The 14,085-nt window shown below is 67.0% G+C and overlaps 1 protein-coding gene across 3 annotated transcripts in view; it reads right to left on the reverse strand.

The window, feature by feature from the left end:
- Nucleotides 1-320: 320 nt before the first annotated feature.
- Nucleotides 321-14,085, reverse strand: part of LOC112981582 (protein CEPU-1) — a 348,167-nt gene continuing 334,402 nt past the window's right edge. For 2 of the 3 annotated variants that reach the window (XM_064524307.1, XM_064524309.1), the window contains 5 exons: nucleotides 10,293-10,427; nucleotides 9,795-9,915; nucleotides 9,059-9,210; nucleotides 3,489-3,521; nucleotides 321-2,057 (listed from right to left, as the gene is read on the reverse strand). In XM_064524307.1, the coding sequence (XP_064380377.1) occupies nucleotides 1,957-2,057; nucleotides 3,489-3,521; nucleotides 9,059-9,210; nucleotides 9,795-9,915; nucleotides 10,293-10,427 (542 nt within the window). In that variant the 3' untranslated portion in view covers nucleotides 321-1,956. The remainder of the gene's footprint in view (nucleotides 2,058-3,488; nucleotides 3,522-9,058; nucleotides 9,211-9,794; nucleotides 9,916-10,292; nucleotides 10,428-14,085) is intronic. The other variant, XM_064524308.1, reaches the window with a different exon arrangement.

Below are 14,085 nucleotides of genomic sequence, written 5' to 3' on the forward strand. Positions count from 1 at the left end.
CGCGCCTCGAGCTCGGGCCCGGAGCGGCTCGGCTCTCGCAGGGAGGGGAGCGAACGGGGCAGAGGAGGCATCCCGGGCTCCCCGACGGAGCGCACGCCTGCCCGGCGCCCGCCGACGCGCCGGGGGACCCCGCGACGCTCGCCGAGGCGGCGACCCACCCCGGCGGCAGGGTCTCGGCGAGGCCCCGGCGACTCCCGCGCGCCGCGGCCCCGCGATGCGCCCGCCCGCCCCCGGCGCCCCGCCGCCCTCCCCGGACTCGCCTCCGGCGGACGCCGCGGCGCGGCCCCGCGGCAATGAGCACCACACGCAGACGGAGCAGCCACATGGAACAATTGTTTTAATGGACAGGCAGAGAGAGCCCTCCCCTCGCCGCCGCGGCGAGCCGCGCGCCCCCGCCGCCGCGGCGGGCGCCTCCGCGCCGCTCCCGTCCGCGGAGAAGGGGGGAAACGAAAAATGAAAAACCGAGCCCGAAGCCCCAAAACCGACAAAAGGAGAAACCCCCGCCGAAAGCGAGGGGCGTCGCTTTTCCCCGCGTCGGATTCGGCCGACGGCCGGGTCGCGGGGGGCGGCCGGCGACCGATCGGTTCGCCTTCTCTTATATATATATACATATATATACACACACACACACGCACACGCACGCACACATATACATATATATATATATAAAACGGAGCCATATAGATCGAGGCCTTTCCCTCGGTCCCGCCGATTCCCGCCAGCGCCGCGCCGACGCCCCGAGCCGCCCGGCCGGGGCCGACCGAGAGGGACGCCGCCCCCGACCGCCGGCGAGACGCCGCCGCTCCCTCCGCCCGCCCGCCCCCGGCGCCGCCCGGGAATCGGTCGCGCGTCCGCCGAGACGCTCCGTCGTCTCCTAGAAGACCGATACGCACCTAACTCCATATACAGCATGCAGTAATGGCAGCAAAAGGACCCTGCTGAAAACTGTGGCTAGAACGCTAACGACAACAAAAAAAAAAATTTATATATATATATATGTATATTTATATATACTGTATATATATATCCCACAAAAAGAATAAGCGTCCGCCTCCGGCCGGACGCGCGGCGAGCGTCGCCCCGGCCCTCGGGAGCGCCGGGCGAGCGGGCCCGCGGCGCGCGCCGCGGCGGCGCGCTTCTTCGCTCCGCTCCTTCCCCCGGTCTTCCTTCCTCGCTCTGTTTTTTTTGCGTGTTCACGTTTTATGAACTAACAGTTCTAGGCTCGTATCAGAAAATATAATTAATAAAACCAAGAATGACTCGGAATCCCTTATTATTCACAATGTCCGCGTGTAGTACAATGAACGCGTGGGTAGCGACCGCTTCGCTTTCCTCCTCGGCCTTCGCATCCTCGCTGGAACTTTTTAGTTCTATCTACCTATGTGTATATATATATATATATATATATATATGTAAAGCAGGATGTGTGTGTATACATATATATATATATATATATATATATATATAAAAAAATGGCTGTGTGATTTTAGGAACACAAATGGCAGCACGGTCCACAAAAAAACGGGGAAATTTCGCCAAAGAACGAGACGCGGGGCGGAGCGGGGCGAGCGCGCGGAGGGCGGCGAAGCCCTTCGCCCGAACGGACCGACCGCTCCCGGGGAGCCGCGCGCTCGCCCGCCGCGGAGCCGAAGAAAAGATGGGGAGGGCGTGACGGAGGGGGCAAAAACGGGAAAGAAAAAGACTCGGTCACGTTGCATCTTCAGCAGGAAGCCTGGCGTTCGGGTTCTTTCCGGATTCCTTTCTCTTCTCATTTCGGTGCGTTTTTTCCTCTCGCCCCCTCTCCCGGGTTGCCTGGCCGGCTACTCTCTCAATTCTTATGATTATTTTCTGAAACAGTGAATACTTCTTCTTCTTCTTCTTCTTCTTCTTCTTTCATCCGGCGCTCGCTCGCCGCCGCTGCGGGGGCCGCCGCTACCGCGCGGGCCGGCGCTCGGGTCAAAACTTGAGGAGCAGGTGGGCGAGCGAGAGTGGCAGCAGCCACGCGCCGCCGGCTCGCCGCCACGCGCCGTTGTTGCCGTCGTGCACCGCGCCGGGGCCTGCGGGAGGAGCGGAGAGTGCGCGGCGTTAGCCACGGAGGGCCGCCCGGGCACCCCCCGGCCGCCGCCCCCGGAAGCCCGGCGGGAGCCCGCCCCGTCCCGTCCCGTCAGGGCAGAGGACGGCCCGGCGCTCGTCGAGGCGGCCGCCGGAAGGCCGTGCCGGAGCTGGCCCGGCACCCGGAGCGACGCGAAAGACCCCGCGCGTCTACCCACGCCTACGCGGCTCCGGGACCCCGCTCCGCCGCCTCCCGGCCCCTCTCTGGGCGACTCCCTGCCCCACCCGCGCCGAACCGAGAGCGGAGCCGACCGCGCGCGCTGCCCCTTAGGGCCAATCTACACCCCAGCCGAGAAGGACGGCGAGAACGGACCGACGCTGCGAGCTACGCGGCCCACCCTGGGGAGGACCGCGAGACCCCCGAGCTCGGGAGAGACCCCCGAGCTCCTCCGGGCCGGCGCTCCGCTGCAGCGCGGTCGGCGAGGAGGTCGGATCGAGCGACGCCTCCGAAACCCGAGCAGGGCTTCCCTCGCCCCACGGCCCCCTCCGCGCGGCGCGGGCCGTCGAGCGCCGCCTCGGCTCAGGCGGACGGCATGCCGACGCGGCCGTAAAACCTCCTCGCTCCGAGCGAGCTGCGCCCGACGGCAGGCACGGGGACGGTCACGGCTTTTGCTCCGCGCCATCTCCAAATCTCACCCTGCTTCTAGAGCTCATCCCGACATCTCGCCACCGACGGCATTAAAACCCCGGCCGGAGGCCTACAGGTGCCCCAAACAATACGACGCCGGTCCCTGCCGGGCCCGGCCGGTCGATCCGTCGCTCGGCTCGCGCGGCCGTCGAGCGCGGCGCCGGCCGCCTCCGCCCCTAATAATGCCGCCGAGAGGCTTGCCCTCTGCTCCGTGCCGACCGCGTCCCAGACCGCGAGGGCGGAGGCCGCGCACAAACCATCCCGGAGGAGGCGGGACCTCCCACAAGACGCAGCTACTCGGCGCCGCGGGGAACGGGACCGCAAAGCCCTCCCGGGGGCTTCCCGGCGACGGGGAGGGAGCAGCGGAGGAGTGAGCAGGACACGCGGAGGCAGGGAGGCCGTGGCACGCGGAGGGCGAAGCCTACAAAGAGACGGCTACGCCACGCCGCCAGACAGGAGGCCGGGCTGCAGAAGCCCGGGCGAGAGGGCGCCTAAATTGAAGGCGGCTAAGAACGGAGACTGCAGCGCAGCCACGCCGAGAGCCGCGGGGAACCTCGCGGCGCGGCGCGGCGCCGCGCCATGGAGCGCCTCGGGCTGCGCTCGGGGGACGCGGGACGAGAGACGGCCGTCGCCGCTCGGCGGATCCCCCGGCTGGAGCCGAGGCGGGGCGGGGGCCGGGGCGGGAGGGAGGCTCGGGGAAAAAAGCAGCCGGGGGGGCGCTCACGTTGCGGGGCCCCGTGTTACTGACCTTTCCAGGGTGTCAGAGCGGTAGTTGTCTCTTCTAAAAATTAAAGAACAAGTCAAGGTTAAGGCAAAAGAGCAATGCAAAGCTCCGGCTCAAGACACTTCCGCTCCTCCTTCCCACGACGGGGCCAGCCAGGGCCGCCGGCGCGGGGACCGGCCCCGCCGCAACGGGGCCCGGCCCCGGGGGCCGCGCTCTCCCCACGCTCACCTGCGCGGACGGCAAAGGAGGGCGAGGAGGCGGCAGCTCCGAACCCGCCCGGGAGGCCCGCGGCGCTCGCCTCGTCGCTAAGGGCCGCAGAGACAGGGAACGTCTCCGAAACGCATCCCGGGGAGCGACCGGGGGCCATAGCCCTCGATCTGACTAAAGAGGGGCTCGCGTCAGCCGCCAATTTCACAGGAAGCCCGAGAACAACAACTACCGCGTCTGCAAACTCCACACCACGCGCCTGACCGCGACGATAACGAAAGAAAGGGGTAAAACCAGAGAGACTTTTGCAGCGGAGCCTGAGCAGAGGGTGACTCGCTCCGTGCGCCCGGGCAGGCACGCCGCCGCCGCCGTCCCCGAGCCCTCGCGGCGGTGCCGGTCGCGCCGCTGACAAACGCGACGAACCTGCGTCGGGAAACCGTCTCTCTGCGGAGGGCTCCCGGAGGAGCCGTCGGGGGCAGAGACCAAGCGAGACGCGGCGCGCCCTTTCCAGGCGGAATCGGGGTGCGAGCTTTAGGAAACCCTTCGCCGAAGCGGGAACCGCGCGAGCGAGACGCGGCGGCGCACACGCGGCCGACCCGCCGCCGGGCGCTACGCGAGTCGGATAACGACCCTAAGGACGGGTTTATCGTCGAGTCGGCCCGGCTCGACGGAAACTGGGGGCGGTCACGGGACCCGGACTTCGTTGCCCGATGCCGTTACACCTCCGAACTGTAAAGATAAGGGCGTATACGTAATACACCCAGGCTTGCGCGACAGAGCGGACTTTGGATCGCCCAGCATCGCCGTTACAGCGTTACGCACGCAAAACATCCGTACCGGATTAGAAACGGCTAGCTGACGGCTTTCTCCAAGCCGTCATTTGAGAGGAGTCTTCTTTAACCGGGGGACTTGTCTTCTCGCACGTAGCCGCGGACGCCGCGGCGAGGTCCCACGCTGCGGAAGATGCAACCCCAGGAGCCGAGACAGACCCCAGGACGCAGAAGATAAGGACGCACGTGCCGGCTGGCCCTCGGCCGTCGCCGCGGCGCGGCTCCGCGCTCGGGCGCCCGCAGCCCTCGGCGAGCCACGGCGTCCGGGCCTCGCCGGCCCCCTGGCGCGGCGCGGTCGAGGGGAGAAAGGCGAGGAGGCGAGCCCGAGGACCTCGGCCGGATCGCCGAGGCCGCCGCGAGCACGCGCCGGGCGAGGGGCTCGGCTCTCGCCGCCTAGCGCCCGTGCGCCCACGGAGGCGCCCACCTTCCTGAAAAACAGGGTCATTTGTGACCCCAATTACCCAGAGCTGGGCGGCAAAGAGAGGCGGCGATAGTTTCCAGGCAACCCTAATGACGGCTTACCCGCCAGGTAAAGACGCTGCCGTTTGTCACTTAGCGAGCCAGCTATTTGGGGGGCCGCAACCGGCAAGGCAGATGATGGTTCTGCTAGCGTGAGGTCTACGCCGGGGGCTTCACCACCCCTCCACCACGCTCCCCGAGGAGCCTCGGCGACGCGCCGGGCTTCCGCGCCGCACCCAGCCCGCGCGGACCCCTGGCGCTCGCGTGACTCCCCGGAAAGCCCGGCATCCTCGGCTTCGGGCGCAGAAAGGGCTCCCAGCTCGGCGCTCCTCTAAGCCGCGGAATGAACCCGACGCGCCTTCCTCCGCCGACCGCCATCTCCGCGGCCGGAGCCCGCCGGGCCCGGCGCGGGGCGCCGCACGGACGAGGAAGGTCGCCTCCTTCCAAACGTGCCCTAACAAGAGGGGAAGAGAAAAGCCCAAACGGCCGCAGAAACAACACTCTGCAGCGGGAACCCCACCCTGCAGATAACCCGAGAGGCTACAAGCACACGTGCCGCTTGGGCAAAGAGCTCCGCCTCCTCCGAGAGGGAGCTCTGGAAGGGCGACGTCTGCTCCGAGAGACCCCGGCCCCCATCTCGCAAAGACGTGTCGGGCACGGCCGCGACGCCGACGTTCGTCAGAACGTGAGAGGTGACGAAGAGCGAAGGCGGCCGAAGGAACGCGCCGACCGACGCCGGACGGCCCTCCGTTCGCGGGCCTCGCCGTCAGGGCGCTCGCCACTCTGACCCCGCGCCGGGACGCGTCGTGGCCGCCTTGCTAGGTCCTTCTATTTAAACAAAGCCCGCGTGGCCTCCACGCCTGTCTCATCCATCCAGCCCCGTGCTTCTCGATCACGTTTTCTGCCGGGGACGCTCCCTTCGGGACGCCCCCCCACCCCAGACCTCACCGAGACCATCCCGGGAAGGTCAGCGACCGCCTCCCTTCCGGCGCCCCTCGGCTCCCCTCCGCGGGCGCTTCCTCGGTGCTACGGACGCGAATCCCGAGAGCCGGGCAGCAAAAGGGAGGCGCGAGGAGCAGACGCGCGGGGAAGCCGTGCGGGAGCGGGGGGCAAAAAAAAAAAGGAAAGGCAAAGAAAAACAGGGGATGAAGGCATCGAGCTAAGACAGAGCTCCACATGCGGGAATGAGGCGCCCTTGTCCACCCCTTGCCTTTGCCGGGGGGCCGCACGAGCCGGCCGCCACAGCTTCTAGGCGAGGGGAGCGAGCCCTCGGCCGGACGGGCTACCGCGGAGTCGGCCTCACGTTGGGCGGGACTGCCGCCGGCACGGGAGCCCCCCGTCTCCCTCCTCGGGGCTTTAGCGGCCAAGCGGAGAAGAGCCCTCGCTTTGGCGGCCTCTCGGCGCCTTTTGCGCTCCCTCTGCTCCCGTCTGTCCCGAGCGCTCTTCCCCGCGGCTCTCCACCCCGGGGAGGGCCGTCAGCCACCCGCGCCGAGGAAGCAGGGATGGGGCGGGGGCAGGTACAGGGGCTGCCGAAAGCAAACCCGGGACCGCTGGCTTTCGCCCTGCCGCGGCGCGACCTGCGCGTCGATGCGAACGAGCGCGCCGAGTCGAAGCCGCGCGCTTTGCGGAGAGGAGGCCCGGGAGACGGGGCGTGGCCGGCGACGGCCGCCGGCTCCCCGGCGGCCCTCCGAAAAACGGCGCCGCTCTCCACGCGGAGCCCGCGGCAGGGAGCGGGCCACGCCGGACCGGGCGGGCGGCCGACGGCAGGGCGGCGGGGAGGCTAGAGGCGGGGTCGGCGGACGCCGCATATGGCAAGAGCAGCGCTGACCTTGGAAGGAGGTTGAGCTTGTGGGCTCACTTATTTCTAAAAGCAGGCGAGGAAACAACGCAAGAGAAAAAATGACAAAATTACGTTTTTTGGAAGACTTCACAGAGACACCGTGACGCACGGGGCGAGAGGCGGGGGCGCGGGACGCCCGGGAGGAGGGCAGCGGGCTGCAAGCGCATCGGACACCTTCGGGGCGAACGCCGCGAGCCACGAGGACGTATGGGTGCGGCGCTACGGGCCGGGACCACGTTCCCCTCCCCTCGCAAAAAGCACACGAACGCCAGAGAAGCACCTACGGACGGGCCGGCACGAGGCACCGACGGCCTGACTCTCTTCACCATACTTTCCTTTCTGAAAGCGTTACAGGAGCCTCACACACGCTCCCACCCGTCGGCCGAGCCCGCGCGTCGGGGCCGACGGGGGCCCCGGCGCGCCACGGCGCCGGCTCTCCTCCGGAAAGGGCCGTCTTCCGCAGGCTCTCGTGCCTGGATTAAACAGTACGTGCCCGCTAGGAAAGCGTCAGCGATAGCAAGGGACTTCAGGGCTCTAGGAAGTTGGCGCTTTTCATCAAGCGCTCTCGGCTATGATTAATTCCGAGCTCCGCACCGCTCCACGGTTCGTTTAACGCAGCCTGCTATTAACGCCACCCACGGCCATCGCCGGCGCTGGGGGGCGACCGCCGAGCCGGTGCTTTCCCGGGCCTCCCTCGCCGGGGCGCCGGCGCCGCGGGACGCGACGGGGGCGACACCGGCGCGCCCCGAGTCCCCGACGAGACGCAAAAGGAGGGCTCCCGACGGGGGTCGCGAGGAAGACGACGACGCCTTCGTCAAAGTCGGGGGGCGGTGGGACAGCGGTCCCCCGGCCCTGCGTCTCCCGGACGATTCGCTCCCGAGCTAAGGGGGTCCGGCATCCCCCGGCCCGGGAGCGAAGCGCCCCGCGGCGGCGGCCGGGGACGAGGTCCGCCGCCGCCGCCCGCCCGCCGCCGCGCGCGGAGGCTTGACAAATGCGTCAAGCAATTACGGCCCTTCCCGGCTGTGAGCGGTGTCAGATGGATGCATCATTCTAATCGCAGCTCCGGCACGCGGAGAAAATAGCTCCCAGATAAGGGTACAAAGCCTCTCCCCCTTCGCACCCTCGGCACCTTCCCACGTCCCTCTGGCAAAGTCATTAAAAATATATATATTTCGCAGGAGCGGAAAAGACAACCTGCAAGCCGACAGAGCCACGGGGATCGTTTATTCTCCGGCGCGAGCGCGGCAGATGGCGTGTCAAGGGAAGTCGTCAAAGGCAGGACGAGCCTGCTCTTCCGAAGGCACGTTTCTGGCCGCCGTCTCCCGCCCTGCGCCCCGCGCCGCTATCGGGGACCTCGGCAGGGAACCTCTCCGCACGAGAGCATTCGACCCGCGGTCCCGGCTCGGAGGTCCGTTCGGATCCGGAGGGGACGGGAGCTCCCCGGCGGGCCCCGCCTCTCGGCCGGGCCGGGCCGCCTCCCTTCCTCGGGCTTCCACGCAAATTCAGGCGTTCTCCCCTAAGATCACGTTTCTGACCCAGCCCAAGATCGGAAACAAACTCGGCCGCACCGTCTCTCTTTCTCCCGCGGAAACGGGAGGACCGTTTCCACCATAAACCCCGCTAGCTGCTTATCAGACCGAGACGAGCGAAAACCCGACGCCAGACTCGAATTCTTCGTTTGCGACGGACCCAGAAAGCAAGTCACGGGGCCGAACGCCTTCCGCACGTACAGCTTTGGGGGGCGGCCACCCGCTCCGAGGAACGAGTCCCACGCCCGACAGCTATTTTAGGGTAGCCCGGACAGAAAGGGATCTCAAAGAGAGCAGACGGCTCTGCCGGGAACGGCCGGATCCCGCCGCCCGGCAAGCCGGAGAAGACGTTCGACGGAGCAGGCTAGGAGACCTTTACGGCCGGCAGCTACTTCCAGGGCGAGAACGCGGGAATGCCCGGGGATAAAGGAAATCGACGGACGCGGCGGGGGGAAACCGAGTTCGGCCGTGAGCGGCTCCCCGTCGTCCCCGTCCCGCGCCGCCCGGCTGGCCCGGCCCATTCCCGACGCCGCGGCGCGCGAAGACCCCCCGGGGTTGCCTCGCCGCGCGCTCCAGACCCGCGCGCCGGGGCAGACGCGATCGGTAGAAAAAACACATCTCCCACGCTTCCGAACGCGCCTTTCCGCTGCGGGCCTCTCGGACATCTACGGCCTCGCCGTCAGACGTCTCCCCTTCCCGGCCCCCCTCGCGACGCGCGGCCCCCCTTACCGTAGAGGATCATGCTGGCGTTGGTGTTTCCTAGCTGGTTGGAGGCCACGCAGGTGTAGTTGCCGTAGTCCTGCTCGGAGACATTGAAGAAGGTCAGCCTGGAGAAGAAGGCTTCGTTTTCCACTTTCAACCCTTTCTGTCCTTCGGCCAGCCTGGCAGGAGGGGACAAGGGGAGAAGGTGACGGGGACGGCCTCGGGGGAAAGCGCCGCGACGGCCGGGCACCCGCTGGCCTCTCCCCGCTCGGCCGTTGCCCGTTTCCCAGCGGCACCCGGTCCCGCGCGGGAGCGGGGACGGGCCGGCACGCGGCGCCGCTTGGCAGCTCTGGCAGGCGTTTACTCGGTGCTCTGACATTCCTGAACTCGCTTCCCGCTCTACTCTTTCGCCCGCTGGCATCTCTTTGACCAGCTAATTCCTCCCAGGAGGTGCCAGATCTCCATTATCGCCCCCTCGCCCGCGCCGGGCTCCGACCGCCGAGCCCCTCGGTCCGAGCGCGTTCCTCCGGCCGCTTCCGAGGCCCTTGCGATCTGACCTACTTCTTAGAAAAACCTTTCATCTGCCAGGCAAACATCTGCCCATTTGTACGCCAAGCCTGCCGCTTTCTTCCCGAAACACGCTAAGCAAGCGACCGCACGCGCCCGTTTAGCCGACGCCGTTCGGCTAAGGCCAAAGACGCCGATCCGCCCGCCGAGGCGTCCTCCGGCCCCGGCGGGCCTGCGCCCCGCGCCGGGCGCTTACCGCTTGTCGTCCTTGTACCACTGGAACTCGGCGGAGGGGACGGCGGAGGCCTCGCACTGCAGGATGCCCTTCTGCCCCACCGGCACCCCGGTGCTCTTCGCGTCCGAGATGTACGGCGGGTCTGCGGGGAGACGGAGCCCGCGGTGAGCGCCCGGCCGCCTCGGGACACCCTCGCTGCCCTCCCCCCCCCGGATCCACGAGGGCCTTACGGGTGCTTTTCCCTCGGTTCCCGAGCAGGAGCTGTGCCGCTCTCTCGTCTCTTTTCTCTTCTTTTCTTTCTCAGGGAAAAAACCCTATCTACCGCTCGCTTCTTTCCTCTCCCCAGCGGTTATCAGCACAGCATCGCGCGGCGGGCTGAAAAGCCGGCTTGACGAGAGCGCGGGAGGAGGCGGAAAGCGACAGAGCTCCAAAAAGGGGGCGGCGGGGGCGAACGGGAGAAACGCCGCCCGCTCGGAAAACTGCCGCCGCCGGCCTCGGCTCGGCCCCGGGGCTACTCACAGTTGACGGTGACTTTGACTCGCCGGACGACAGGGGCCGCCACGTCGTTGGAGGCGCTGCACTCGTACACCCCGGACTGCTCCCGCGTGATGCCCGTGATCTCCAGGTACTCATCCTCGCTGACGAAGCCCACGGCTGCGGGGGGAAGAGGGAGCGCCCGGTGAGCCACCTCGCTTGCCCGCGGCCCTCCGGCTCCCCGCCGCCACCGACCACGCGGAACGGGTTCGCGAGGCCCCTCGAGCGCCCTCGAGAGACCGCCGGGCTGCCGGCTGGGAATATTCCCCCCCCGTCATCGCCCACGCACTCTCTGACTCCCTCTCGGGACGCGCGGACCCTGCAGAGCCTGAGCTCTCCGAGGCTCTGGCCACTCGAGACAGATAAAACTCTGGACGGCAGCTCAGCAGCGGGCCAGTGGCCGCTGCGAGCCTCCGCTGCTGGCCTCCACGCAGGGGCCGCCTCGCGTTCTCGCACGAGATCTTAGATCTCGCTCTGCGGTGGGAGCACAGCGGCTCGTCAGAGCCAGCGCCCCGTGCCACAGGTGAGGAAGGAGGAAAAAGCCAGCGCAACGCTACGCAGAGCACAGCTGGGGCAGGGCGACCGCTTCGCCCCGTGCCACAGGTGAGGAAGGAGGAAAAAGCCAGCGCAACGCTATGCAGAGCACAGCTGGGGTAGGGCGACCGCTTCGCCCCGTGCCGCCGTCGCCACCCGGGGCCGAGCCCGTCGGCGACAAACCCCTCCGGCCGCCCGGCGTGCCCGTTCCCTATAGCTCAGGTCCCCAGCGCCCACGGGGCGGGCGGCCTTCTCCTTCATCCAGCTGCTCGCCTTACATGAATGCACGGCCAGTTTATTCCTGCACAGCCCCCTCTTTTCCACCTGTATTTCTCCATATCTCACCGATGTCCAGGTAGGCTCAACCCCTGGCCTTTGCTGCTGCCTCGCCCGCGAGAGCGCGATTCGCTTGGAAGCACTCCCGCGGAAGCACGCCTCTCCCGGCCGGCGAGGCGCCGGCGTCGGACCGAGCGCTCCGCGTTACGGCGACGAGCGCGGAGCGAGAAGCGGAACGGCGGCGATCGGGCTACGGCGGCCGAACGAGCCGCTTTCGAAGAGCCCCCGAACGGGGAGGCGGGCAACTTTTCCCTTCCTTTCTCTCGCACCTCTCCGTCGCCGTTATCAGATCTCCTGCAGCTGAGATGCTATAATTACTGTGCAAAGCATCTCCGAGACCAGTGTCACACTTAATATTCCTATAAATTTTAAACGGTAGTCCTTGGTACATATGTGTGGCAATTGGTGTCATATTTTAATTAGGCTTGCCCTACACCATCTGAAATTAATAATAGCTCGAATTACCAGTGTAATTTATAAATTAACATTGCTGCAGCATTAGGAAATAAATTAGCTCTGGACAGCTGTTTCTGGGATTGAGTGCCAGCGGCAGGGAGACCGATCGCGGGTCCCGGGTCCCCGGGGGACGCGGCGGAGCCGGGCGGCCGGGAGGACGCGCGGTGCGACGCTCTTCCTCGCTTTCGGCCCGGGCGCCGGGCCTCGGAGGAACGCCCTGCCTGCAGAGCGACCGCGTCTAGCGCGACCCGACGGGCTGCCGCGTCCCCCCTTTTTCTCAGGGACGTCCCCGAGCTCGCTCACGCGCCCCCCGCTCTTTTCCACCCGCTCCGTGCTCCGAGCAAAGCCCCCTTTCGCTGGCTGCCCTGCAATCAGGTGCCCGCGCCTGCCGTCACCCTGCACTGACCCTGCCCGGGAAGGGGGCCCTGCTGTGGGCTCCGGCCCCGGCCCCGGCCCATCCGCCTGGGGCAGGGGCGAAGCGAGTCGCCGTAACCTGCGGCACGGCGAGGAATTGCTAGCATCCGCACGACTCCTCAGCCCGGGGCTGAAATTCCCACCGGAATGGCTCACGGTGAAAACCGCTGAGCTCATCACTACTTAGCACGACTGAAGGGCGAGATATGAAGGCGTTACCCCAAAATCAATATCCTTTGGAGACGCAAAAACTGCAGTTTTAGATTCCACGGGTCCTGCAGCAATGTGTGGCGCAAAAAAAAGGAGAGAAAGGAAAGAAAAAAAAATCCCTTTTGTGGCTGACCTAGAATCGGCTTCTCGGGAGCACAGCGCTGCCTGCCGCTACGACGAGGACACGGCCGCCGGCCTGCAGACGCTCCGTGCGCAAACCCGGCTCCGGTTTATGCACAGGCACAGATAATGCCCTGATTCCCTGCTCCCAAAGGCCTGGCCCCGAGCGCGTGCCCGCCGCGGAGCGAGCCGGCCCCTCGCTGCCTCGCACGCTGCAAGAACCAGCTCTCGCTGCAGCCGGAGCGCAGCGCTGCTCGGTGCTTTGACCCGCACGAGCGCGGCCCGCGCAGCTTTCGTTAGCCCGCAAACGACTTTGCTGGAGTACTGGCGAGGGCCGGCTTTCCACCCGCGCCTCTGCCCGTTTATGATGGGGAGCTTGCTGACAGGGGGACATGGCTCATTCCTTAGCGCCCGCCAGGAATGGGAAAACACACAGACAGGACCTGGGAGCGGGGCCGGGGCGAAGCAAACGCCACCCGGGCGCGCGGCCCCAGCTCTGCGCCAGGCGACAGGGCGCTCGCCTCACTGCCGCGGTCCCTGGGGATGCTCCCAGCCCTGCTCCACTCCGCCTGCCCGCACCGCCTCCGGGAACTCCTCCCGCACGTCTCCATTCGGCACAATTAGGAGCTGGTAGTATTAGGGGTGTTCATGGGTGGGCTCTTGCCTCTCCTCGGGAGCCACAAAACTGCACAGCTAGTGCCTGTTATTATTAGTAATAATAGTACAATACAGGCCAGAAATGGAATAACCACGGACCAGGCTTAATCCCCGCTTGCACCCTGCAGGGCCAGCCACGGCCGGGCAGAAACACCGGAGACGGCAACGCTGCCGGGCGCCACCTCAACCCCGGAGCCTGGGAAGGGGAGACGGTGAAGCAGAGCTTGGATCCACCTCCTCAGTGGAAGGAGCCGCAAGGAGGAGCCCCGGCAGGGACCACGTACTGCCCAGGGCTCGCTCTGTCACCCCTGCACCTCCTGGCAAAGCGGGGTGCGGGGAGGGGGACCTGGCACGCAGAGGATGGGGGCAAAACCACACCCTGGGGCTGCAGAAGTGCCGGGACAGAGCTGCAGAGGGGCCGGAGGCGCCCGAGCCGGCGAGGTGCGGCTATCTGAGCGCTGCCTCCCTCGCGGCGCGGCACGGACAAGCCGCCGCGGACACGGGAGCGAGACGGCCACCTGCGAGGCGGCGGTCGGCGGGACGGCGCCTGGCCCACGAGAGAGCAGAGCTGCGCTGGCGTCCTGCACGGAGCAGATCGGACGAGGCGCGGGGGGACCTCATGCACCGGCTTTCCTCCTTTCTTGCCTCCCTCTTTCCCTCGCTTCCCCTCTTTTCCCCAGGGCAACCGGCTTCCCCTCTGCCTCCTCCTACCCATTTCGTTTCCATTGAGCTTCTGACAAGATCTTGACTCACGAGAAAGCGAACGCATGCTCCCAAATTAATTATGTGCCATCATCCCGCGGCTTGATGCCGCGGCCACGTTCGGGTCCCCGCGACACGGCGGTTCAAGTTCCCCGGGCCGAGCGCGGCCGCGATCCCATCGGGAAAGCTTCCCGGCAATCGGCGGGGTAGGTCCCCGTGCTACCCGCCCTCCGCCGCCGCGGCCCCGCGAGCTCCCGGACGGCCGAACGGCGCCCGCCCGAGCCGAACGGTGCCTTCCGGTGTGGGATTTTGCCCCCAGCCGAGCTTAGCGCAAATCGGCCGGGCGCCC

This window comes from Dromaius novaehollandiae, chromosome 21 (genome assembly GCF_036370855.1).
Source record: "Dromaius novaehollandiae isolate bDroNov1 chromosome 21, bDroNov1.hap1, whole genome shotgun sequence".
In the NCBI taxonomy this organism is placed as follows: Eukaryota; Metazoa; Chordata; class Aves; order Casuariiformes; family Dromaiidae; genus Dromaius; species Dromaius novaehollandiae.